Raw genomic sequence first — 26,028 nt, forward strand, 5'->3', positions numbered from 1 at the left:
TTTTTGGGGAACAAACTTTCATTTATTTCTTTGATCACTCGACCCAGGAAATTTAGTACCCAATGAAATATATATATATTTTCCAAATATAATTTAAAAGGAACTTTAAAAAAAAAAATCCATCAAACCAAGGAATTTAATTTAAAGAACAGCATTCCAGCAAAAATATTCTATCTATCTGAGGGCAAGAACTATATATCATTTTTTGCTCTTTTACTTAAAACAAGAGTGCACACGCTGAAATGTCTCGCCTTCTTTACTAACCATTGATTTTATGTTGATAGTCCTAAATACAAAGCTTTACTACAAGTAACACATAAACTTAAAATGATCCAAGAAAATGAGGTCAAGGTCAGATAAACCAAACGAGAAATACATGTACACCTTACAATCATTCAATAAACCAAACATAGTTGACCTATTGCTTATTGTTTCTAAGAAACAGTCTTAAACAAGAAAACTTAACTTTGACCAATGAACCATGAAAATGAGGTCAAGGTCAGATGAACCATGCCAGACAGACATGTACACCTTACAATCAATTTAGGCATTAAATATAGTTGATCTATTGCTCATAGTATCTAAGAAACAAACTTAACCATGAAAACTTAACATTGACCAATGAACCATGAAAATGAGGTCAAGGTCAGATGATACCTGCCAGACAGACATATACACCTTACAATCCTTCCATACATCAAATATAGTTGATCTATTGCTTATAGTTGAAGAAAAACAGACCTAACACTGAGAAATGAACCGTGAAAATGAGGTCAAGGTCAAATAAAACCTGCGAGACTGACATGTAAATCATAAAATATTTCCATACACCATTTATAGTTGATCTATTGCATATAGTATAAGAAAAAAAGACCAAAACTCAAAAACTGAACCATGAAAATGAGGTCAAGGTCAGATGACACCTACCAGTTGGACATGTACACCTTACAATCATTCCATATACCAAATATAGTAGACCTACTGCTTATAGTATCTGATATATGGACTTGACCACGAAAACTTAACCTTGTTCACTGATCCATGAAATGAGGTCGAGGTCAAATGAAAATTGTCTGACGGGCATGAGGACCTTGCAAGGTACGCACATACTAAATATAGTTATCCTATTACTCATAATAAGAAAGAAATTAACATTACAAAAAATGTTGACTTTTTTTTCAAGTAGTCACTGAACCATGAATATGAGGTCAAGGACATTAGATATATAACAGACGGAAACTTTGTAACATAAAACATCTATATACAAAGTATGAAGCATCCAGGTCTTCTAGCTTCTAAAATATAAAGCTTTTAAGAAGTTAGCTAACGCCGCCGCCGTCGTCACCGGATCACTATCCCTATGTCGAGCTTTCTGCGACAAAAGTCGCAGGCTCGACAAAAATCTGACAAGAAATATATGTGTGAGCACTTACAATGCAATTTTCCATATAATTTCTTTTTCTGTGGGCATAACTACCAAAAACTAGTTGATCAGCAATGATAATTGAACTTTCTACCATAAACCCTGATATAAGTTTCATAACAATACAACAAGAATTTTAGGCATGATAGCAGTTACAATGCAATTTTCCATATAATTTACATTTTGTTGATTGACACTGATTTTGAAATTGACCATCTCCATAGTTTTCATGACTGATCCAATGATGAGGTATCTTCAACGTGAGAATAAACTGTTACTGAGTCATAGAGTCTAAACACAGCATTGATTTAAAATTTCTATTAAATTTATCAAATGTTTCTGAAACTGATACAGTTCATAATTTTCAAGTGGCAATATATTCATATGCTGTACTGAGCTGTAGTGCCATAGATTATTAATCTGTCCAAAACTATTTATAAGAAAGCTATGCCATTTATTCAGGGACAAGTACCTGTTTTATGAAACTTAAGTGCTGCTCCCATTATATCCATGAAACTTTTGACTTCCCCATCCTCTCCTACAACTGTAAAATATACTTCATTCATATCACATTATATAATGTGTCATATATAATATAATTTCTAACATGGGTTTTCGAGGCAAACTCACTGTTATTTCATTGAAAAACTACAAGTAAAGTTTTATCAAATCCAGTTATTAAAAATTTCATCTTTGGTTCAATCAATTTTAAGAAAGTTGTCAAGAAGTGTAATTGTTGCAAGAAGATGTTAGGTTCCTAGGGTGTTTGGTTTATTAAAGGTTTTTTAAACCAAAAAATTTTTTTTTTTAAATTTCCCAATTATCAAATCATTTGTTAATTGGGAAATTTATCTCTGAAAAGTACTTTTCAATCTCAAAAACTTACAACTCTCTGTTGGCTTTGATCCTTCATCTTTCAATGATTTACTAGATTCTGTTGATTTCAATGATTTACTTGATTCAGATCCTTTCATGCCAGTCTGCTACAAAAAGAATACTTACATGTATTCTAAGACAACACTGTTGCATAGTAAATTATTTGAACCAAAAAAGTTCACTTGCCACATCATAAATTATTTCAGTCAAACTGTTTGGTCATCATAAGCCAAAAGTTGTCTTTTTGTTCCTTATGTCAAATACCAAGATATGTGTTTACATTTTGAAATTATATTAATTAATCATGAGAATGGTTGCAACTCATTCAAAATCACAATTGAAACCTTCATCGAAATAAGAAGACCATCCAACTAAAAATAAAGACACTAGAATGACGACAAGACAGTGGTAGCAGTTCAACTCACAAAGGGGTAAAAACATTATACCTACGCAACAAATCATCATAATACCATACAATATTTGTTTAATGTTGTCTCCTATGTCTATTTACTGCCTTGGTGGCCTCAGATTCTCTTCAACTGTGGGAAGTTATAACTTCAATATTGGGATCAATCCCTGGTTGAGTCAAAATATGACCTGGCCTTTTGGTCATTTTACTTTACTCAGTACCCAAAGCACAAAATTTGTGTGTGAAAAACCTGATCAAGTATTTTGATTGGTTGTTTCTGAGTCAATCGTACTTGAAAGTTTTATGACTGTAAGCCCTTAACATTGGTATTTGTTGCTTCATTTAGTAGTGACTTTTTGCAAATTGTTATATTTTTCTATGGATGTTAAAAGGATTATCCATCCATTCATGGTCTATAAATTGCTATTTAGGATTTCATGAAACTTGATGCTATTGTACAAAAACTGATTCTCACAAGGCACATTATGTGATTTAGCTAGATATCTAGTTTTTCCTTAAATGAATTAAACTTATGAAACAGGAAATACTTAAAAGGAATTATAATTGACTATTAGAAGCATGTATTGCATTACCTTTTGTTTTACTGGTTTAGCTAGGTCAGCTTCAGTCTTTGGACCAAGAAGGTCAAGAATCTATAACAAATATTTTGGATATAGTTAATATTTGATTTCAGATATTTTGCTTTGACTGTGGAAATCACTGAAATCTCCTTAGAAATTATAGTTTAAGATACTACTATTCTTTCAGTTTATCTACCTCTGGATAATATATTTTGTTTACTTGTATAATTAACTTTGGGAATCATGTTGGTTATGACAGTTTTATATCACAGGTTTGCCAGGGATCTGTACAATTATTCATGGCTGGGGAACAAATTGATGTTATATCATTTCCTCATGTTTGAAAATTATACTATAGGCAAATTACTAAAAACTAGCTGTACCATGAGCAAAGCTCAACAAACTATTTGCAAGTAAGAAAAGGCAGAAATAAGAGGTGCACTATGCTATTTAAGGTAAGGTTTGCATGATACCTGGATTTTTTTCTTAGTGATATTATACCAATATGATACATCATTTTGTTCAGGGAGGAGTGCCCAATCATTTAATGAAAAAAAATCGAAAATCGCCCGTCCCGTTTTTTCAAGTGAAAAGCTCAAAATTGCAATTTTTGACGTTTTTTAGGGAAAATTGTATTTAAATTCTTCTGAAATAATAATATATGCAAGTGACTATAAAAAAATAAAACTGAATAAAACATGTATAAATAATTGTGGTCCATTCATTAATGATAAATTTTAATTCAAAAGTTCTTAAAAAAGTTCCTAAAAGATTTGGAGTCTTTGACCAAACAAACAAACTACATGCTCCTACACATGATGAGGGGCCTGATGGGTTATTTTCGTTCTTCGTGATCGGCGCATTTTCGCTATCGTGATCCGTTTTTCTACAGATTTATTTTTTTTATATTTTCGTGATCCGTGATCATGGAAATTTATTTTCTGTGAATCGTGATTGACAAAAAAATCATCTCGTGAATCGTGATGAGACCCCCCCCCAGTTTTACTGTCGATGCGTAGCGGAGACCGTAAAACAGAAATTTGCGACTGTCAAATCAAAATTGATTGCGGTTACTCTTCAACCACAGTAATGTTATTCCGATTCTAATGCGTTACAAAAAGAAATAATACGTTAGAGCTTGAAATAAATGGGGTATGTGTCCATGGGACACTGATGATGCCCCCTCTTGCATAAACATAAAACATTATAAAGCATTACGTATAAATTTTATAACATTTGGTTGAAGCAAACTAGAGGTTTCGAACAGAGACGAAAAATTCAGAAATCGACCTCATAAAAATACCCCGAGCTTCATTTTGAGCTCTTATATACGGAGAAAGACTAAAAACTAACAATTTCCCAGATTTTATAGTGAGTCCGTGCATGTGTAGAGACACATGTTACCATCCTTGCTTTTAGATAAATTGCTTCAAAGTTGACTGATATGCATAGAAGTTTGTTTGATAAGAGGTTGTAAAATGTCCGGTGGCAAATAGTTCAGGCATGTTAAGGACGACACAATACTATAGTTGTGTCTGAAAGACACATTTTTAATGCATCCATAAAAAAAAAGAATAAACCACACTTCTATCTTATGAAAGGAGCTTCCCATACATTAGTTTTTAAGGTTTTACGGCGGGAGACAAGAGAAGGGACATGGGAGAAAGGAAAAAGGTACCCCTGTCCGACCTGACGACATCAAAATTCAAACATGTTCTGTGTTTTTGTGGTAATAAGCATTGTGCATAAGTTTCATATCATTCATATCAGTTGGTTGAGGCAAACAAAAGTTAGAGAACGGAAACCAATTTTGTAAAAACGGACGTACACTATGATACTTACATTCGGATGGACGTTCAAACAGACAAGAATAAAACTCAATGCCCGCTTTGCTATGGCGGGGGCATAAAAATGTACATTTATGAAATAAAATAAAATTCTGCGAAACTTCATGAATGGTTTTTGCACAAAGACGTTATGGCTAAACGTGACGTCATATAAATGAAAACTAACAAACTGAAGGTCATAACGTTACTTCTACGATTCAAATTTTGATCAAATCACATCAAAACGCCAATTTTGAGGTAGGTGTTGTTTTATTTTCGGTAAGATTGTAGTAATCGAACATTGGTTGATCAAAGCAATTTAAAATGGCGGGTCCCTCCATTTTTTAATTATTTTAATTTGAGTTATCTCCCTGTGTACGCAAACCTTACCTTAATGCAACTTAATAGTTTTTCATTTAAATTTATAAAGGCCAAATTAGAAGCAGTTGAACATGGGACACAGTCAAATGGTAAATTAAAGACAAATGAACAGATACCATCTTCACTATAAAACCACTTATTGCTAATCAGTGTGTCGTTATCTTATTTGCCTCTTTTTCTAATCACATATATTAATCAACTAAAAATTTGGATGAAGTGGCCCCCTTCTGCCATAAACCATTATTATTGCTGCATTCGAGTAATTAGAGAGTAATGCTTTGCTACCATGCTTCAATTAATTTCACCAGAGCTTTAAAACTGACAATAGAAAAAAGACAAGTACCTGCATATCTACTTCATTCTTGATAATTTTACCATCAGCAAACTTTAGCTTGTTTCTTGCCTCACCTATTGGAATTTAACATACAAGTTCATTTTTTTCAAGAAATTTATTGAACCTTGAAATAGTTAAATATGGAAAACATGCAGATAAACAAATGACATCCAAACAATGGCTATATATCAACAAAATACTCAACCTTCTAGTGTGCATCTTACTTATGGTACCTTTAATAAGTGTGTTTAAATAAAGTGATTTATTATACCTCACTCAATGCATAATCTGATATGAAAGGTTGATCTTATATACATTTATCATTACTACCATGACTACCAGTGTTAAAGTTTTAAAAATAAACTCCACTCCTTTTATCCTTTGTCTATTTCTTTAAATTTATAACATATATTTGATTTTTGATCAACATGATATATTCTTATGTGTATTTCATTATGACTACCTACTTACAATTACAAGTGTATTTTAATATGACTACCTACTCATGATTAAGCCTGTGTTAAACCTGTATCTCTTTTCTATCAAGTCATCTTTGTATTTCTGTACTACTTCTTCTACCTAAATGGAAGACATTGAATATACAGACAGTCTATTAAAGTGAAAATGAATACAATAATACCACTGCTACAAAAAGTATCAGTGTCATGTTTGTTTATGCTTTTATATTTTGTGGTATAAGTATGCACTTTTTTTTATTTATTTTAAGATTCTGAAATCCATAAATTATTGTTTGTGATGACAAGATAACAAAATATCCAGATACCACCCTCTTGTGATAAGATATCTATATACCATCCTCTTGTAATACAATATCTATATTGAGTCAAAACTGTATTAAGAAGTGACTCATGGGAAGTATCAGCAGTGACCGTTCAGGAGAGTTGACCTTTTAAACCAGGTTCCGAAAAAATATTCGGATTTCGACATTGAAAGTCTTAAAGATGAAGGTTTTACTATAAGTATCACATAAACTTAACATTTTTAAAGATCCATGACAATGAGGTCAAGGTCAGATAAATCCTGATAGACAGACATGTTCACCTTACAATTATCCCATACACCAAATATAGCTGACCTATTGCTTATACATGTACAATGTAATTGAAAAACAGACCAAATGACAAAAACATAACATCGACCCATGAACCGTGAAAATGAGGTCAAGGTCAGATTATACCTACCAGACAGACATGTACACCTTATAATCATTTCATACATCAAATATAGTTGACCTACTACTTGTAGTATTTTAAAAACAGATCAAAACACAATAAAATGCTCCGCAGGGCGCAGCTTGATACGACCGCAGAGGTCGAACACTGAACAGTTGGGCAAGTATGGACACAACATTCAAGCTTGATACAGCTTTGCATTTGGATTGTGATTAAATATTTGACACAGCATAGGTTTCTGACACAGAATGAATGTCACTGTCCCCGCCTGCCCTAAATAGAAGGGCGGCCCGCCCTTGGTGCCCTTACCCCCGCCCTTCTGCCCTCCAAAGTAAAAGAATGCACCCCTCTGCCTTTTCAAAAAAATAAAATTTCAAAATTTCATGCCTACCAGCGTTTCCGGTAAAACTGTTACCTGATTCAGTGATTGTGTAACACTAATTAACTGACAATGGGATTAAGTTAAATACCTAGTGCTTTGGCAGTTTTATCACCTTTGTTAATGATTGTTTACTGCTAATTAGTGGATTTAAGATAATTGAACAAATACTAGATATTTAATACAGAATGAAATGTCCACATGTTATCCATTTGTAATGTTTATGTACAGCATGTACACCTGAAAAAATTTATTTCAGTAGGCATAACATAAAAAATAAAATCTTAAACAATTTTAAAGGCATACATAGTTTTGACTTAATTGGTAAAAAATGTTTTGTTTCATAACCATGAGTATGAATTCGAAATTTAAAGAGGAATCAAAGAAATTTGTACTTTGAACATAACAAGATTCACTTCCTGTTTTTAATACTTCTTTTATTTTATAATCCTCCTGACATAAGAGCACTCAACAAATTTATTTTTAACAATGATGGAGAAAAAAGTAACTGTTTATACCTTCTGCAATATATTATTGCATCAATATAAAATATGATCATCTCCTGTCTCACCAGTTATATTTATAAAACTCCTTACTGAGGAGCACTTTGGTGTGCACTTAAAAATACTTTTTTGTAACAATTCAAATGATAATAAATAACTCTCAATAACATATATACTATATGTTTGAACAAGTTATTTAAATGTAGATAATTTAATTATATTCAACATTCAATTTTGCATGTATAACTCCATCTTTCAAAACAACTTGTTTATTTTGGTATAAGTTATAAAACATTGAAATTTCTGATGATTATTTTCCATACCAAATGTACAAGTTTGTTTAGATTAACATCAAAATGATATGCTTTGCTTCATGGTATGATAATTTATTGAAAAAAATTCTTACTGGAACCAACATCAAGAACACATTATTAATTTCTGAATATGGTTTAAATACAACTAATGTTCTCCAGCTGAGCCTATCCATATTCAAGTTAATTTATACACTGTCCAACATTGCCCTTAAAATCTGGGTTATAACGCTAAAGTGCCCTTTCAGACAACTAGCACCCTTCTGCCCTGAGATTCAAGCTGGAACACTGAATGTGGTCTAAGAACTTAAAAATTTTAAATTGGACATTCACCTATTATGGTCCAATATCCAAAATCTAAATAATTTTGGACCCTTTTGACCTCAATGTGGACAAAGTTGATAACGGGGCCCAAAAATTAAAAATCTAAATACATGGTTAGATTCAGCATATCAAAGAACCCTAGGAATTCAATTTTTGTTAAAATCAAACTAAGTTTAATTTTGGACCCTTTGGACCTTAATGTAGACCAATTTGAAAAGGGAACCAAAAATTAAGAATCTAAATACACGGTTAGATTCGGCATATCAAAGAACCCCAATAATTCAATTTTTGATGAAATCAAACAAAGTTTAATTTTGGACCCTTTGGACCTCAATGTGGACCTATTTAAAAACAGGGCCCAAAATCCAAAAACTAAAAACACGGTTAGATTCAGCATATTAAAGAACCCCAAGAATTCAAGAATAAAACCCCATTGAAATTGGTCAAGAAATAAGCAATTTAAACAAAGTATCTTCTTTTGCACAATACTGTGCAATTAAATATTTCTTGCTATTGCGCAATACTGTACAATTGACAATTTCTTGCTATTGCGCAATATTGTGCTATTGGATATTTCTTGCTATTGCGCAATACTGTGCAATTGAAGATTTCTTGCTATTGCGCAACACTGTGCAATTGAAGATTTCTTGCTATTGTGCAATACTGTGCAATTGAAAATTTCTTGCTATTGCACAATACTTATTATATAATAATTTACACATCCTTTTTGGTGTGTATCTCCTACCATATCATTATTATTTGCTTTTAAATATAAATCAGAAATAACCAACTTAAAATGGAAAATTTTAAAAGAAAAAAAAAAGGAAAAAAAGAAAAAAAAGGAAAAAAAAAAAATCCCCCCCCAAATTTTTTGAACCCCCTTATGATTCATCACCCCCAAACTCAATCCCAGCCTTCCCTTTGTGGTATGGTACCTTGCAGTACAATTTCAGAGAGATCCATACACTTGAAGACAAGTTATTGTCTGGAAACTAGAAAATTTGTTTTTTGGCCCCTTTTTGGCCCCAAATTCCTTAACGTTTAGGGAAATTACCCCCAAACTCAAACCCAGCTTTCCCTTTGTGATATGGAACCTTGTAGTACAATTTCAGAAAGATCCATACACTTACACACAAGTTATTGTCCTGAAACTAGAAAAATGCTTGTTTTTTGCCCCTTTTTGGCCCCTAATTCCTAAAATATTGAGGCAATTACCCCCAAACTCAATTCCAGCTTTCCCTTTGTGATATGGAACCTTGTAGTACAATTTCAGAAAGATCCATACACTTACACACAAGTTATTGTCATGAAACTAGAAAAATGCTTGTTTTTTGCCCCTTTTTTGGCCCCTAATTCCTTAAATTTTGAGGCAATTACCCCCAAAATCAATCCCAGCATTCCTTTTGTGATATGGAACCTTGTGGTACAATGTCAGAGAGATCCATACGCTAACACACAAGTTATGTCTTGAAGTTACAAAAATGCTTATTTTTGGCCCCTTTTTGGCCCCTAATTCCTTTACTGTTGGTACCATAACCCCCAAAATCAATCCCAACCTTCCTTTTGTGGTATTGAACCTTGTGGTAAAATTTCATAGAGATCCATACACTTAAACTAAAGTTAGAGTGCGAAAACCAATGTGTCTTTGGACGACGCAGGACAACGCCTGACGACGACGACGACTCCAATGTCATACCAATATACAACCACAAAAATTTTTTTGCGGTCGTATAAAAACTTAACATTGACCCATGAACCATGAAAATGAGTTTAAGGTCAGATTATACCTGCCAGACTGACATGTACCCCTTACAATCATTCCATACAACACATATAGTTGACCTACTGCTTATAGTATCTGAGAAACAGACCTAATCACATAAATTTAACCTTAATCACTGATCCATATAAGGTCAAAGTCAGGTGAACTCTGTCTGACAGACATGTAGACTTTGCAAGACGTTGCAAGAAACCCATATATGGAATATAGTTATCCTATTACTAATAATAAGTGAAATTCACATGACAACAATTTTAATTTTTTTTCAAGCAGTAGCTGAACCATGAAAATGAAGTCAAGGACAATGGACATATGACAGACAGAAACTTTGTAACATAAGGTATCTGCATACAAAGTATGAGGCATCCAAGTCTTGTACCTTCTGAAATATAAAGCTTTATACAAATAATTTACATTGACACTGGATAGTAATCCTTATATCTCACATACTGAGACAGGCGAGAAAAAAATTGCAGATTACAGTGTTGGAAATTCGAAGAAAACTTTCAAAATATGTTAATATTCCATGAGAAATAAGTAATACATGTAGTTGATGGAACGGTTTTCAATGAAACTGAAAGAAGTACAATAGGAGGTATTCACCTCCTATATTGCGATCTCGGTTCTAATTCTCATTTGATTTTGATACTGAACACATATTTATTTTTCGTTTTAATTATATTGGTAATTGAAACATTAAAATTACCGTTCTTATATGATGAAATGACAATTTAGTGCAAAAATAAGGTGACCACTGACCACCTTGACAGGTGTCGGCTGAAAAAAGTTGTTATATAGAATAAAATGCTCCGCTGGGCGCAGCTTGATATGACCGCAGAGGTCAAACCCTGAACAGTTGGGGCAAGTATGGACACAACATTCAAGCTTGATACAGCACTGAATTTGGATTGTGATTAAATATTTGACACAGCATAGGTTTCTGACACAGAATGAATGTGGTCTAAGAACTTAAAAATTTTTAATTTACCTATTCAAACCATATCATTATTGTTTGCTTTTATATATAAATCAGAAATAACCAATTCAAAATGGAAAATTTAAAAGAAAAAAAAAATGAAAAAAAAAATCCCCCCCCTCCAATTTTTTGAACCCCCTTATGACTCATCACCCCAAAACTCAATCCCAGCCTTCCCTTTGTGGTATGGTACCTTACAGTACAATTTCAGAGAGATCCATACACTTGATCACAAGTTATTGTCTGGAAACTAGAAAAATGCTTGTTTTTGGCCCCAAATTCCTAAACATTTAGGGCAATTACCCCCAAACTCAAACCCAGCTTTCCCTTTGTGACATGGAACCTTGTAGTACAATTTCATAAAGATCCATACACTTACACACAAGTTATTGTCCTGAAACTAGAAAAATGCTTGTTTTTTGCCCCTTTTTTGGCCCCTAATTCCTAAAATTTGAGGCAATTACCCCCAAAATCAATCCCAGCCTTCCCTTTGTGGTATGGTACCTTGCAGTACAATTTCAGAGAGATCCATATACTTGAACACAAGTTATTGTCTGGAAACTAGAAAAATGCTTATTTTTGGCCACTTTTTGGCCCCTTTATTCTTATTCCTAAACATTTTGGGCAATTACCCCCAAACTAAATTCCAGCCTTCCCTTTGTGATATGGAACCTTGTAGTACAATTTCAGAAAGATCCATACACTTATACACAAGTTATTGTCATGAAACTAGAAAAATGCTTGTTTAAGCCCCTAATTCCTAAAATTTTGAGGCAGTTACCCCCAAAATCAATCCCATCATTCCCTTTGTGATATGGAACCTTGTGGTACAATGTCAGAGAGATCCATACACTAACACACAAGTTATGTCTGGAAGTTACAAAAATGCTTATTTTTGGCCCCTTTTTGGCCCCTAATTCCTAAACTGTTGGTACCATAACCCCCAAAATCAATCCCAACCTTCCTTTTGTGGTATTGAACCTTATGGTAAAATTTCATAGAGATCCATTGACTTTAACTAAAGTTAGAGTACGAAAACCGATGTATCTTCTGACGACGACGCCAACGTCATACCAATATACGACCGCAAAAATTTTTTGTGGTCATATAAAACATTTTGGAGGGTCTGAAAGTGGCTATTAGAGACAGGTGACAGCTGCAATAAGGTGACCATTAACTTGTAACACAATATCTATGTACAACCCTCTTGAACAAGATCTCCAAATACCACCCGCCTGTCCTGTAAATGCATGATCAAATTTTAATATTTATACATACAGCAGCTTCTACTTGGTCTGGAGATATGGTGACACCTACTCCACATTCTGCCTCAAACTTAATTTTATCCACAGGAGGAAGTGGATGGTGGAGAAGATAATCCATAGCAGCTGTGGAAAAAATTTGCAAAAAAATATAACATACATACGCCTTTCAAGTGTAATTTCATTTATCATATATTTGTTACAAAAACATTGGGTTTTGCATATGCAATAACAGCAGATTTGCCCAGTCATATTCATTCCCGGGGCAAATAACAAGTTATTGCAACCCTGTTATGACATCATAAGCAATTATTGTGCCTTGTTTTGACATCATAAGCCTTCGGAACAACAATGACAGACGTGGAATGTGGAATTTGTTAAAGAATTAAAGAACACTAATACTAAAAGAAAATCTGACATTGACATTATAATATTCAAGGACTATAAATTTGAACTGTTGGGGAGCTTTGTAATAATGAAATTATTTCAGTGGAGGACAAAAAATTATGATCTTGCCAGACAGCATAGCACTAGCGCCTCTGGCTAATATGGGAGTCTCGGGATGATACCAGGGCTGATATGGAAAAGGGCATTTTATAATCTATAAATATACATGTATATGGTCAGTCTGCATTTTAAATTTTAATATGTTTTTTTTTATATAATATGACCAAAATTTCTAACATTATTTGTAGTTTCATGATAAAAACGTCAATTACAACAAGAAGAAATCTCTAATGCTGTGTTCACATGAAATTTGTAAATTTTTTTAATATCAGATGTATTTTTTCTTTGTTTGTCCACACTGTTTATTACAAAACAAAACAGTTTTATTCACTTCTACTTCAGCAGTATAAACCTCAACAGGTAGGAGCACCTATGATTACAAGAATTTGATTCCAAGAAAGATAACTAATATGTTTTTCTCCAGTACAGGTCTGCCTCAATCCTTACTATAGGAAATAAAGGGTTAGGAGGGCTTTTGAGTTGTGATGCAAACCTAATGACATGTCACAAGGAAATTAACAATCTCTCAGGTGTATTGTATTGTTTGTTCTCAGATCAAACATACTTAAAAGATGTTGAGCATCTCTTTTATTCATGACAATAGTAGGTATTTCAATGTTTACAATTTTATACCAATAGTTATGTTCCAGATGTGAAATAGTAACTAGTTTAATGTTTTTTTTTTAACATAACAGATTTTTTGTTTTTAATTTTTATTGCTTTGTTCAAATTTGTATTGTGATGAAAGTCAACATTTTCAACACATTGTTTATATGTATTTAAGTCCATGCAATCCAACTGTGTACATTATTTTATTTAACGCCATTTTGTCCAAGGTTATAGTTGTCTTTAAGTTTTTGACATTGTGTCATAGATCAAATTTATTCGTTCAGAGTATGTTTACTTGTTTTTGTTAATATGTCTTTTTGATTGAGTTAAGCCATTTCAATTGATATTTTATAGTGTGTCTTGCTATGTTGTAATGTTACACAACTATTTCAGGTTAGGTTGCAGGTTGGTGCTTGTTAAAAGGTTTAAACCCGCTGCATTTGTTTGCACCTGTCCTAAGTCAGGAACCTGTTTCAGTGGTTGTCGTTTATTGATGTGGTTCTTAAGAAGTTTTTCTCGTTTCTCGTTTTTTATATAGATTAGACCGTTGGTTTTCCTGTTTCATATGTTTTACACCACTCATTTTGGGGCCCTTTATAGCTTGTTGTTCGGTGTGAGCCAAGGCTCCTTGTTGAAGGCCATACTTTGACCTATAATTGTTTACTTTTTACACATTGTGACTTGGATGGAGAGTTGTCTCATTGGCACTCATACCACATCTTCTTATTTCTAATAACTACCTTGGTCCTATGCAGCCTCACGTAAATGTGATTTAAATCATTAACATTGCAGCCAAAGCACTGAGGTTACACATGGGCATACAACTTTGTTTTTTGGGTTTTTTTCAGTCCTTTTTACTTATTATAAAATGTAACCTTTCGTATAAGAAAAGAATATTTACTCATGCTAACTTGTGGTTTTGAATTTCTCCAAAAATCATTGTCATTAGAGACAACAAAAACCATTTAGTTTCAAAAAACAAAATTTTAAAAGGCATTAATAAAAAATAAAATGCTCCGCAGGGCGCAGCTTGATACGACCGCAGAGGTCGAACCCTGAACAGTTGGGGGAAGTATGGACACAACATTCAAGCTTGATACAGCTTTGGATTTGGATTGTGATTAAATATTTGACACAGCATAGGTTTCTAACACAGATTGAATGTGGTCTAAGAACTTAAAAATTTTAAATTGGACATACACCTATTATGGTCCAATATCCAAAATCTAAATACATGGTTAGATTCAGCATATCAAAGAACCCCAAGAATTCAATTTTTGATGAAATCAAACAAAGTTTAATTTTGGACCCTTTTGACCTCAATGTTGACAAAGTTGATAACGGGGCCCAAAAATCAAAAATCTAAATACATGGTTAGATTCAGCATATCAAAGAACCCAATATATTCAATTTTTGTTGAAATCAAACAAAGTTTAATTTTGGACCCCGATTTGGACCAACTTGAAAACTGGGCCCATAATCAAAAATCCAAATACATGTTTAGATTCAGCATATCAAAGAACCCTAAGAATTCAATTTATGTTAAAATCAAACTAAGTTTAATTTTGGACCCTTTGGACCTTAATGTAGACCAATTTGAAAACGGAACCAAAAATTAAGAATCTTAATACACGGTTAGATTCGGCATATCAAAGAACCCCAATAATTCAATTTTTGATGAAATCAAACAAAGTTTAATTTTGGACCCTTTTGACCTCAATGTGGACAAAGTTGATAACGGGGCCCAAAAATCAAAAATCTAAATACATGGTTAGATTCAGCATATCAAAGAACCCCATATATTCAATTTTTGTTGAAATCAAACAAAGTTTAATTTTGGACCCCAATTTGGACCAACTTGAAAACTGGGCCCATAATCAAAAATCTAAATACATGTTTAGATTCAGCATATCAAAGAACCCTAAGAATTCAATTTTTGTTAAAATCAAACTAAGTTTAATTTTGGACCCTTTGGACCTTAATGTAGACCAATTTGAAAACGGAACCAAAATTTAAGAATCTAAATACACAGTTAGATTCGGCATATCAAAGAACCCCAATAATTCAATTTTTGATGAAATCAAACAAAGTTTAATTTTGGACCCTTTGGACCTCAATGTGGACCAATTTAAAAACGGGGCCCAAAATCCAAAAACTAAATACACGGTTAGATTCAGCATATTAAAGAACCCCATGAAATCAAGAATAAAACCCCATTGAAATTGGTCAAGAAATAAGCAATTTATAGGAAGTATCTTCTTTTGCACAATCCTGTGCTATTAAATATTTCTTGCTATTGCGCAATACTGTACAATTGACAATTTCTTGCTATTGCGCAATATTGTGCTATTGGATATTTCTTGCTATTGCGCAATACTGTGCAATTGAAGATTTCTTGCTATTGCGCAATACTGTGCAATTGAAGATTTCTTGCTATTGTGCAATACTGTGCAATTGAAAATTTCTTGCTATTGCACAATACTTATTATATAATAATTTACACATCCTGTTTGGTGTGTATCTCCTACCATATCATTATTATTTGATTTTAAATATAAATCAGAAATAACCAACTTAAAATGGAAAATTTTAAAAGAAACAAAAAAGGAAAAAAAGAAAAAAAAGGAAAAAAAAATAAATCCCCCCCCCAAATTTTTTGAACCCCCATTATGATTCATCACCCCCAAACTCAATCCCAGCCTTCCCTTTGTGGTATGGTACCTTGCAGTACAATTTCAGAGAGATCCATACACTTGAACACAAGTTATTGTCTGGAAACTAGAAAAAAATGTGTTTTTTGGCCCCTTTTTGGCCCCAAATTCCTAAACGTTTAGGGCAATTACCCCCAAACTCAAACCCAGCTTTCCCTTTGTGATATGGAACCTTGTAGTACAATTTCAGAAAGATCCATACACTTACACACAAGTTATTGTCATGAAACTAGAAAAATGCTTGTTTTTTGCCCCTTTTTTGGCCCCTAATTCCTAAAATTTGGAGGCAATTACCCCCAAAATCAATCCCAGCATTCCTTAAGTGATATGGAACCTTGTGGTACAATGTCAGAGAGATCCATACACTAACACACAAGTTATGTCTGGAAGTTACAAAAATGCTTATTTTTGGCCCCTTTTTGGCCCCTAATTCCTTTACTGTTATTACCATAACCCCCAAAATCAATCCCAACCTTCCTTTAGTGGTATTGAACCTTGTGGTAAAATTTCATAAAGATCCATTCACTTAAACTAAAGTTAGAGTGCGAAAACCAATGTGTCTTCGGACGACGCCGGACGACGACGACGATGCCGGACAACGACGACGACGCCAACGTCATACCAATATACGACCACAAAAATTTTTTTGCGGTCGTATAAAAACTTAGGCCAAAACAAAAATTAGGCATGTTTTCTGTTGCATCCCCCAAACAAATTAACTTGCTGAATCCACCAAGTAGCAGGGAAATTTTGTAGTGGATATACACATTAAAATTATCTGTACAAAAGCAGAGGATTTCTTTCCATTTCTTCAATATTTGCATACCATTAAGTTGTATCTCTGTCGTTATTTTCTTTTTTGTAATATACTCCACAATCATAGCCTGGTGAATTTTAATCTGTGTCTTTAACTTTGTAGCTATATTATACAACAACTTTCCCATTTCTTTATCTATACTCTGAACTCCACATTTTCTTGCCTGAAAAATATATAACATCTTCTGAACATGCAAGCCGTTGTTATAAATTGTTACTCTTATGTACCAGAAACTTTAAAAAGTGTCAATTTATTCTCAAAAAATGTGTATTCATTTATTATTTGTTGATTGAAGAATGTATATTCATGGATATATATTGTTCTTGTGGATTTGCAAAATTCTGCATATATACAAGCCTTTAGAAAATTGATCATCCACTCAACATTTTAATTCATGGTTTACCTTTACCTACCAAATCAACAAAAAAAATGGTACCTTACGAATGATAATGAATCCACATTATCAAGACTGTTTCACAATTATAAATTTGTCCTGATGGGAAAAAGGACATTAATAATTAAGAGCGCTTTTTAAATTTCTGATATATGACAGTGTTCTGTCCCATGTCCTTTTAGCATCTTGGTAATGTGATGCTATATTGCTTGAATATGATGTTATCTAAAATGAATTGCTTTATTGATTGTGTTATGGATGTGATGCTATAATTTCTAAAACAAGATGGCATTTATTAATTCCTTTTTAACCATTTTAGCTATTTGAAAGTTGTGGGGAGAACATTGGATGAGTTGGATCTTTATTTCTCATCTTCATGAAATTTTCTAAATTTAAAACATTTAAAAATAAACATAACATTTACGTCCAAATCAGTCTACTCTCCAAAAAGAAGGATCTTGTGAAATATCTTGAGGTTCTTCTCATCTCAGTTCAAGCCAGTTGGGATTACAACTTATATTATTATTACTTTTGGATATTTTTGCAATATACATGTACATGTACACAGAAAAAAATTGGTAAATTGCCTAATTGAGTCTCAAAGTTAAAAGCAAAGTCTGCTCTTTAAGTCCAGCCAAAAATGGGCTTCTGTGTTATGACATTACAGGAAGGCATCACAACAAAAAATAAATAGAGCCTTACAAGAGTTGTGTATAAAAATATATTGCACCTCGTGTTTGCGGTATACCATCTTTTCCGCTAGTTTATTGTAACAGTTTTCTGTTTGGTAATAAATTAATAATAAGATCTATTTTGTTACATCTTGTGATCCGTTTATTTGGCAATTGCCAATGGCAGTCAGAAGGGTTTAAAAACATCAGTTGTTCGACCTGCTAGTCAAATGCGTTTTGTTAAAATATACTTATTCACTCATTGGGTCTTTTGGAAGATGTTGTTTGTGCTGTATTTAGACCCCTCTACCAAGAAATTTGTTTTGCATGCACATATATAAAAATTGCGGTTTTTATCCAATGCAATCATAGGTTTGAACGTTGTTTTCAATTTAGACTTGTTTATATTTTTTCGTTTGGGCTTGTATTATATTTGCCTTCGGGTTTATATTATCCGTTCATCCTATTTTGACTCTTTCAAAATTCAAGAGTCTATCCTAAATTGAGGTAAATTATATGGCCTTCCAAATACCGTTTTGATTCCTAACATCACTGAAGAAACATTAATTGTCGAAATCCGGATATGGTGTACAAATTTTTGCACCTCGTGTTTGCGGTATACCATCTTTTCTACAAGTTTATTGTAACAGTTTTCTGTTTGGTAATAAATTAATAATAAGATCTATTTTGTTACATCTTGTGATCCGTTTATTTGGCAATCGCCAATGGCAGTCAGCAAGGTTTAAGAACATCAGTTGTTCGACCTGCTAGTCAAATGTGTTTTGTTAAAATATACTTTTTCACTCATTTTGTCTTTTGGAAAATGTTGTTGGTGCTGTATTTAGACCCCTCTAACAAGAAATTTGTTTTGCATGCACACGTATAAAAATTGCGGTTTTTATCCAACGCAATCATAGGTTTGAACGTTGTTTTCAATTTAGACTTCTTTATATATATATATATCCCGCAATGGTGGTAAGTCATGCACTTAAGGCCATTTTTTATTTTATTTTTCTGTAGATTTAGCTTTGATTTTTTATTACTGTGTATTGTCAAGCTTGGTTATTCATTATTGTTTCTCATTCACTGAATGTACGATGTTGTTCCATACTGCAGCAGCTGACCCGGTTTGTTTACATTCAAATTCTAATGGTTCCAAAACCACGTGACACATTGAATCGTTATATCCAATCAAATTGCTCTACTGTCAATTAGGTGATTTTTTAGTACAAGGCAATTATATTATTTGTTTGTATGATATTGCTTTGAAATAGTTTGCAATAAATTGGGGGTTTATTCAATAGGAAACCTCATTATTAGCCATGAAATTTGATATGAATGGAATTTTATATGAATATTTACTTATGGTCGGAATATCGATCTCTTTATATTGAACCAATTTTTTTTAAAAAGAAAAATATATGTATATTGTTTTTTATTAACCTACTCTATATTCCTGAATAAAATTATGGCATGATTATCGTTTGTTTCCCAAAGTTTTTCTTTCATTTTGGATGGGGTTTTTTTCGCGGGAAAATCGATTAAGACGTAATTTTTTAAGGTACTTGCCATTTTGAAATTCTTAAAAATACGATTTGCTTGGCCTGTTTGGTCTGCCATTAAGATTGATGACGCTTAATGGAATGTAAACAAAGCAATGGAGGCTGGAAGAGGGGATTTCTGAAGTTCTGGAATGTTTTTAGGCATTCGGAAGTCAGGTTTGAAACGGCCATCAGAAAATTGGCATTTTTGTACAATTCTTTAGAATAACAATGAAAACATATCTTTAGAAATGTTTGTTTATTTAGAAGAGTAGAAAAAATGTATTCTGCACTAATTTTGTAGCTGGTATTAGCGTAGTGACGTCAATGCGGAGTTTTCCCGTGTGATAAGTACAATAACAAAATCCGAACGAACCAACATTATGACCAATTTTAGACTACGGTAGGATATATGAATTAGACCTATCTTTAAGACTTTATGAATACATATACATAGTGGTCAGTTAGCTGATTATAAGAATTACTGTTGAAATAACTAGTAAGAAAAAAAATACATTGCTCTGTCACCGTGCCTAATTTATTTTTGATAAAATAGAAATGTGTGTAATTTTCATCATATTGCATCATTTTTGTTTATGTTTACAGTTCAGTTATTTCGCTTATTTGTACTTTTAACAAGGGAAACCAATTTTCAATACCTGTTCGATGGCTTGTTTAAGACTGGAAGAAAGCTGTTCATTTTTAACAGTCTCCTTTGCCTTCTGTTCACTCAAACCTATGCTAACAAAAGTAGCTGTCAGATCTTCGCTTGCCATTTTCACTTTCAACGTGCTTCCGGTTGGGGCGTAAATAATAATGAAGTCGGATGTCGGATTTACGGAAAGTAAGTAAGTCGAGCTTTGGATTGGATATATTTTTGTCACATGATTACAATTGTTGTCAAAAGTTACAAAAGTCACATGTTTCAAAACTAGTTTATATTATTTAACAGCGAAGCTTTGTTTTCGGTAAGTATATTTATTAGAGTATACTGTCCTTGGTCAGATATATTATTAATTTTGAGAAAATGAATCTTTGGCGTGTGGAAAAAAACTTGCAGACCGAAAAGTGATTATCTACATTACAAGATCTTACAATGTTTTTATGCTATTAAGTACTGTCTATTTAAAAGTAGGTGAAGTTGAGATGCAGTTTTTTTTCGAAATATATCAGAGAGATGTGTATATATGTCTCTGGATATATTTTAAGCTTTAAATGCTCCGGTTTTGAAAATGTGTCAAAAAAAATTTACTATAGAGACTATACAAAAATCACAGGACTCGCTTAGTGTGCAAGAAATTTAATAGAATTACTTTTCAAATCCTGGTCGAGTTATAGATACATTTAAAGTTATATTTATTTTTATTATTGTAATTTGCTTTCAAAGTCTCATTACTCCTGTCTTTTTTTCTTCTTCATATAACTCCCAATATTTGTATGTGGTATAGATCAATATGCGGTATACTAATTTTAGTTCAATTATAAACGTTAGCGCCAAGATTTGCATGTGCGGTAATCTAATAATGTCCGTATGTTGAAAATTCTATGATGAATAATCAATGTATTTTGAATCATGTTGTTAATTTTCAATGTTATGAAGTTGTGAAACTGCATAAACACGAAAAACGTAAAAATAATTAAAACTTCTTTAATAAAAAAATAATGTATCAAATAATCGAGTTCCGTGTATTGTAACGGAGACTACAATTACATAGAATCAATTAGTGTAACAAAAATTACTGTCATCAACACCTTAATCCGCTACAGCTAAAAAAAACTAAACCATATAACTGAAGATAACCACTGAAGATATATTCGAATTGGGACAGGCACCTGGACATGTGGCGTGGTTGAACTAGTTTTGTTTTATCTCGGCACTTGAGTTTCCTCTTTTAATCTCAATCAGTGGAGTAACTGCATAAATACGAAGCTATTTTTATTTGTATCGCTTGCAATCTTTCTTAGTGAAATACATCCTATTGGACAACGTCACTGATGTTTTGTTTAAAGGTAATACGGGAACACAAACTGATCTATCAAATTGTTTAAATCTTTATTTTATTTTTATCTTATTTAAATTTTTTTAGGGGGGGAGGGGTTAATAGCGGTCAATTCGTACAGAAAATTCTACAAAACACCTTATTAATCTAAATATCACAGTGTTGAGTAAGTGCATCACGGTGAACTGATCTGAAATCATGTTATAATCACTGTTTCATGGTTTTCCAATTCATGCGCGAAACAAAATACAGCAGATGTCAGCTTTAAATCTTTCATTTCAGGTGATACAATGTTGACCATTTTATCGTTGCTAGGACCAGCTGTACACAGACAGCTTATGAAATATGGCAGTAAGTTGTTTTACTTAAGTTTAATCCATAGTTTTTGAATAAGCAAATCTACAAAAGTAACCAGGAGAAGTGAAGACGTGCATCAATTGAAAATGTCAAAATGAAACGAGATAAAGATAGTAATAAACATGAAAAAATGAAATTTAGGCAATACCAATTATCCTGGACCTGGTCTCTATCTATATGCCATGATGGATGACCTTAGCTGAATATTACAATTTACTGCATTTCCCTGCGTCATTCTCAGGGTTTAGCACTTCAGAAAATTATGTAGCGGTTTGGCTTTGCGATATCGCAAGATTTGACCCAATGTCATCACGACAAGATTTACCACTGATATGTATAGTTTATCGAGTTTTCAACACAATGATATCGTTCAATATCAGCCGCGAGCCACAATGTGTGAACCCTTTTTTCCCCGAGTAAGCCCAGTGAACGAGCAAGAAAGTATCAAACTGTGGCTCGCGGCTGGTATTTTACGATATCTATGCGAAGAAAACCCAATTATCTGTCAAGTTATCGTGCTATTTGTGGTCTTTTCTCCGTCCCTAATCCAGTTTGATAACGTCCCTTCACTCAGTGTTACTTTGCTGATAACTTCTCTATCTCAAAATGATATGCAGAAAAACTTAATCTATGCGACGTCACAATGTCTGAGAAGAAATTATTAGCAACGTCACAATGAGTATATATTTCCTCAGATAGACTTTTCTTATACCTTGCCAAAATGTAGAATTTACCATTCTTTTTTTCAAAAATGAAATAAAAAATATGGGTCACTGTGCTTTTTTTCAAGCTACAAGTCGTGCAAACTGTCAAATTTTGCATAGATTATTCACAAAAAACACTTTTTTTGTGAATAAAAAAATTCTATGCGATGTAATTTTGGAATTAATTAGGAAAAGACAGATTTAATAATATGCTTTAAAAGAAAATAAAAAGAAAAAATCATGGGTGTCACCGAACTTAATTGTTATTAAATTTCTTAAACATTCCTTTGTAAAATATTTACTACTATAGTTATCCCCCCTTAAATGGCTAATTTAAAAAATTGATTTAAACAAAAACAAATATTTGGTATTTGTTAAAACATTCTCATTAATACAATAAATTACTTAATTTATTTTTTCAAATTAACAGTCTTAACAGATTTGGTGGTGTTACATCTTACAAATCTATCGAATAAGTTTGCAAAGAATTCCGCTAAAACCGGCGCTAGAGGCCGTCTTTAACTTGCAGTGAGGTTTGTCGAAAAAGCGAGACATAGCGATCCTACATTCCGTCGGCGTCGTCGTCGTCGTCGTCGTCGTCGGCGGCGGCGTCCACAAATATTCACTCTGTGGTTAAAGTTTTTGAAATTTTAATAACTTTCTTAAACTATCCTGGATTTCTACCAAACTTGGACAGAAGCTTGTTTATGATCACAAGATAGTATCCAGAAGTAAATTTTGTAAAAAAAAATCCTGTTTTTCCGTATTTTACTTATTTCTGCCAGGAAACATTACATTCACTCTGTGGTTAAAGTTTTTGAAATTTTAATAACTTTCTTAAACTATCCTGGATTTCTACAAAACTTGTACAGAAGCTTGTTTATGATCATAAGATAGTATCCAGAAGTAAATTTTGAAAAAAAAAAATTCCTGTTTTTCCGTATTTTACTTATAAATGGACTTAGTTTTTCTGCCAGGAAACATTACATTCACTCTGTGGTTAAATTTTTTTTAAATTTTAATAACTTTCTCAAACTATCCTGGATTCCTACCAAACTTGGACAGAAGCTTGTTTATGATCATAAGATAGTATCCAGAAGTAAATTTTGTAAAAAAAAATTCCTGTTTTTTCGTATTTTACTTATAAATGGACTTAGTTTTTCTGCCAGGAAACATTTCATTCACTCTGTGGTTAATTTTTTTTAAATTTTAATTACTTTCTCAAACTATCCTGGATTCCTACCAAACTTGGACAGAAGCTTGTTTATGATCATAAGATAGTATCCAGAAGTAAATTTTGTAAAAAAAAAATCCTGTTCATCTGTATTTTACTCAAAAATGGACTTAATTTTTCTGCCAGTTAACATTACATTCACTCTGTGGTTAAAGTTTTTCAAATTTTAATAACTTTCTTAAACTATCCTGGATTTGTACCAAACATGGACAGAAGTTTGTTTATGATCAAAAGCTAGTATCTAGAAGGAAATTTTTATTGAAATTTTGTACTTGTTTATCCATATTTTACTTATAAATGGACTTAGTATTCATCCACTTAACATTACATACAGTCTGCAGTTAAATTTTCTAAAACATTTATTAGATTCATAAACTATCCTGGATTTTTACCAAACTTGGACAGAAGCTTCTTACAATAAAAAAAATTGTATCGAGAGGAATATTTTTATTTAATTTTTTCCTCATCTCATTTTTGTTGAGCCTGCGATTAACAGCCAAAGTAGGCGAGACACTGGGTTCCGTGGAACCCTACTTTTTTTTTTTTTTTTTTTACTCTATGTTGAAGGCCTCACTGTGACTTTGAGATGAAGAACAGCAACAAAATCGCTGTTCCTTTGCTTTTTGTTAGTTTTTTTGCAGTGCATGTACTGATCATGTGACATGAATGGATACCCCATATCCTTTGTTTTACATCCTCGGTGATGTAACAATCGAGGGAATGTGTACGGGATTCTGGTCATCTTTGACAGATAAAGTCCATTGGCATCGGAAGCGTCGGAAAACTTCCCCGTCAAAAAGGTTCACTGATTGGTATTTCATGTTTTTGCTGTTGTTCTAATTATGATATACATGAATACTCTAGTAAAATCTCTGACACAAAGTAAATGTTTCTTTAGCAATATCAGTAATGTTAATAACAAAAATTATTAAGTTCTTCTAATGTAAAAGGCATTAGTGACTTTAAGCATAGACTGTTTAAGAAATGACAGCTTTGTTTATGATTTCAGTATTTGACCCTAAAAGACATGAAGAGAATTATACAGATGGATATGATTTATTTGGATTTAAGCAGGATATTTCTACAACTAGTTGCCTTCCACATACTATGCAAGATACCTATACTCGTAGTAGATTGGAGAGCACATCTAGTGGAACTAATAAGGATAGATATGTATGTGATAAAAGAAGGTCTTACGGATTGGCCCTTGAATTGCAGAAAAAAAATAAAGAATATTTTATTTCTTTTAAAATTATGTTTATCTTATTGATAAAATTAAATGAAAGGGGTTACATTATCTGATCAGTTCAGCTCAGAAATGACACGTGTGGTGCCATTTTGACGTCATAAGACACATCTTTGACCAAGAATGGATAGTTTAAATAGTTTTAATAAAAGTAAAATAAGAATAACCAATAGCTTACCTACAAATATATTTTACCCATACCAACATCAATATGATTGAAAAACAGTTCCTGTAGCCACTCTTCGCTTGTCACATGATAGAACTATCTTGTGCCAAACATAATTTTTACATCGGATGTGACCTTGAGGTCATACCGGTGTTATGTTGCCGCAGAAATTTCATTGCCGTTTGACTGATAACCGAACGTATTTCGTATAATTACGCGGATATTATCGAGTGCAAAATAACATTCCTTATGATCGCTTGTTATATATTAATTTCATCAATAAATATTCATGAAAATATTTTGTTAAGAACATAGATAAATCATCGATATGAAAATGTTTTGTCGTGAGAAATATATATATATCAATAACAAATCATGAATACCGAAAATTTGTGTTAACGCATGCGGAAGAATATCTCGAGAACGTTTTGCAACAAAAGCGGGAAAATATGAATGCCTACTCAAATCCAATCTATTAGAAAAACGACTTATTACAGAAGAGTGTCCACCATG

The 26,028-nt window shown here is 32.7% G+C and overlaps 1 protein-coding gene across 2 annotated transcripts in view; it reads right to left on the reverse strand.

Annotated features, from left to right (window-relative positions):
* LOC127711158 (glutamine--tRNA ligase-like) overlaps positions 1-20,608 on the reverse strand; it is a 66,029-nt gene extending 45,421 nt beyond the window's left edge. The window contains exons 1-8 of one of the 2 annotated variants that reach the window (XM_052217119.1): positions 20,468-20,608; positions 17,212-17,365; positions 12,575-12,684; positions 6,334-6,409; positions 5,840-5,904; positions 3,302-3,361; positions 2,310-2,403; positions 1,896-1,967 (exon numbers count right to left, since the gene is read on the reverse strand). In XM_052217119.1, the coding sequence (XP_052073079.1) occupies positions 1,896-1,967; positions 2,310-2,403; positions 3,302-3,361; positions 5,840-5,904; positions 6,334-6,409; positions 12,575-12,684; positions 17,212-17,365; positions 20,468-20,584 (748 nt within the window). In that variant the 5' untranslated portion in view covers positions 20,585-20,608. Of the gene's footprint in view, positions 1-1,895; positions 1,968-2,309; positions 2,407-3,301; positions 3,362-5,839; positions 5,905-6,333; positions 6,410-12,574; positions 12,685-17,211; positions 17,366-20,467 lie in introns of both variants that reach the window. The other variant, XM_052217111.1, reaches the window with a different exon arrangement.
* Between the last annotated feature and the right edge of the window lie 5,420 nt (positions 20,609-26,028).

Source organism: Mytilus californianus, unplaced genomic scaffold, assembly GCF_021869535.1.
Source record: "Mytilus californianus isolate M0D057914Y unplaced genomic scaffold, xbMytCali1.0.p SCAF_1, whole genome shotgun sequence".
Taxonomy (NCBI): domain Eukaryota; kingdom Metazoa; phylum Mollusca; class Bivalvia; order Mytilida; family Mytilidae; genus Mytilus; species Mytilus californianus.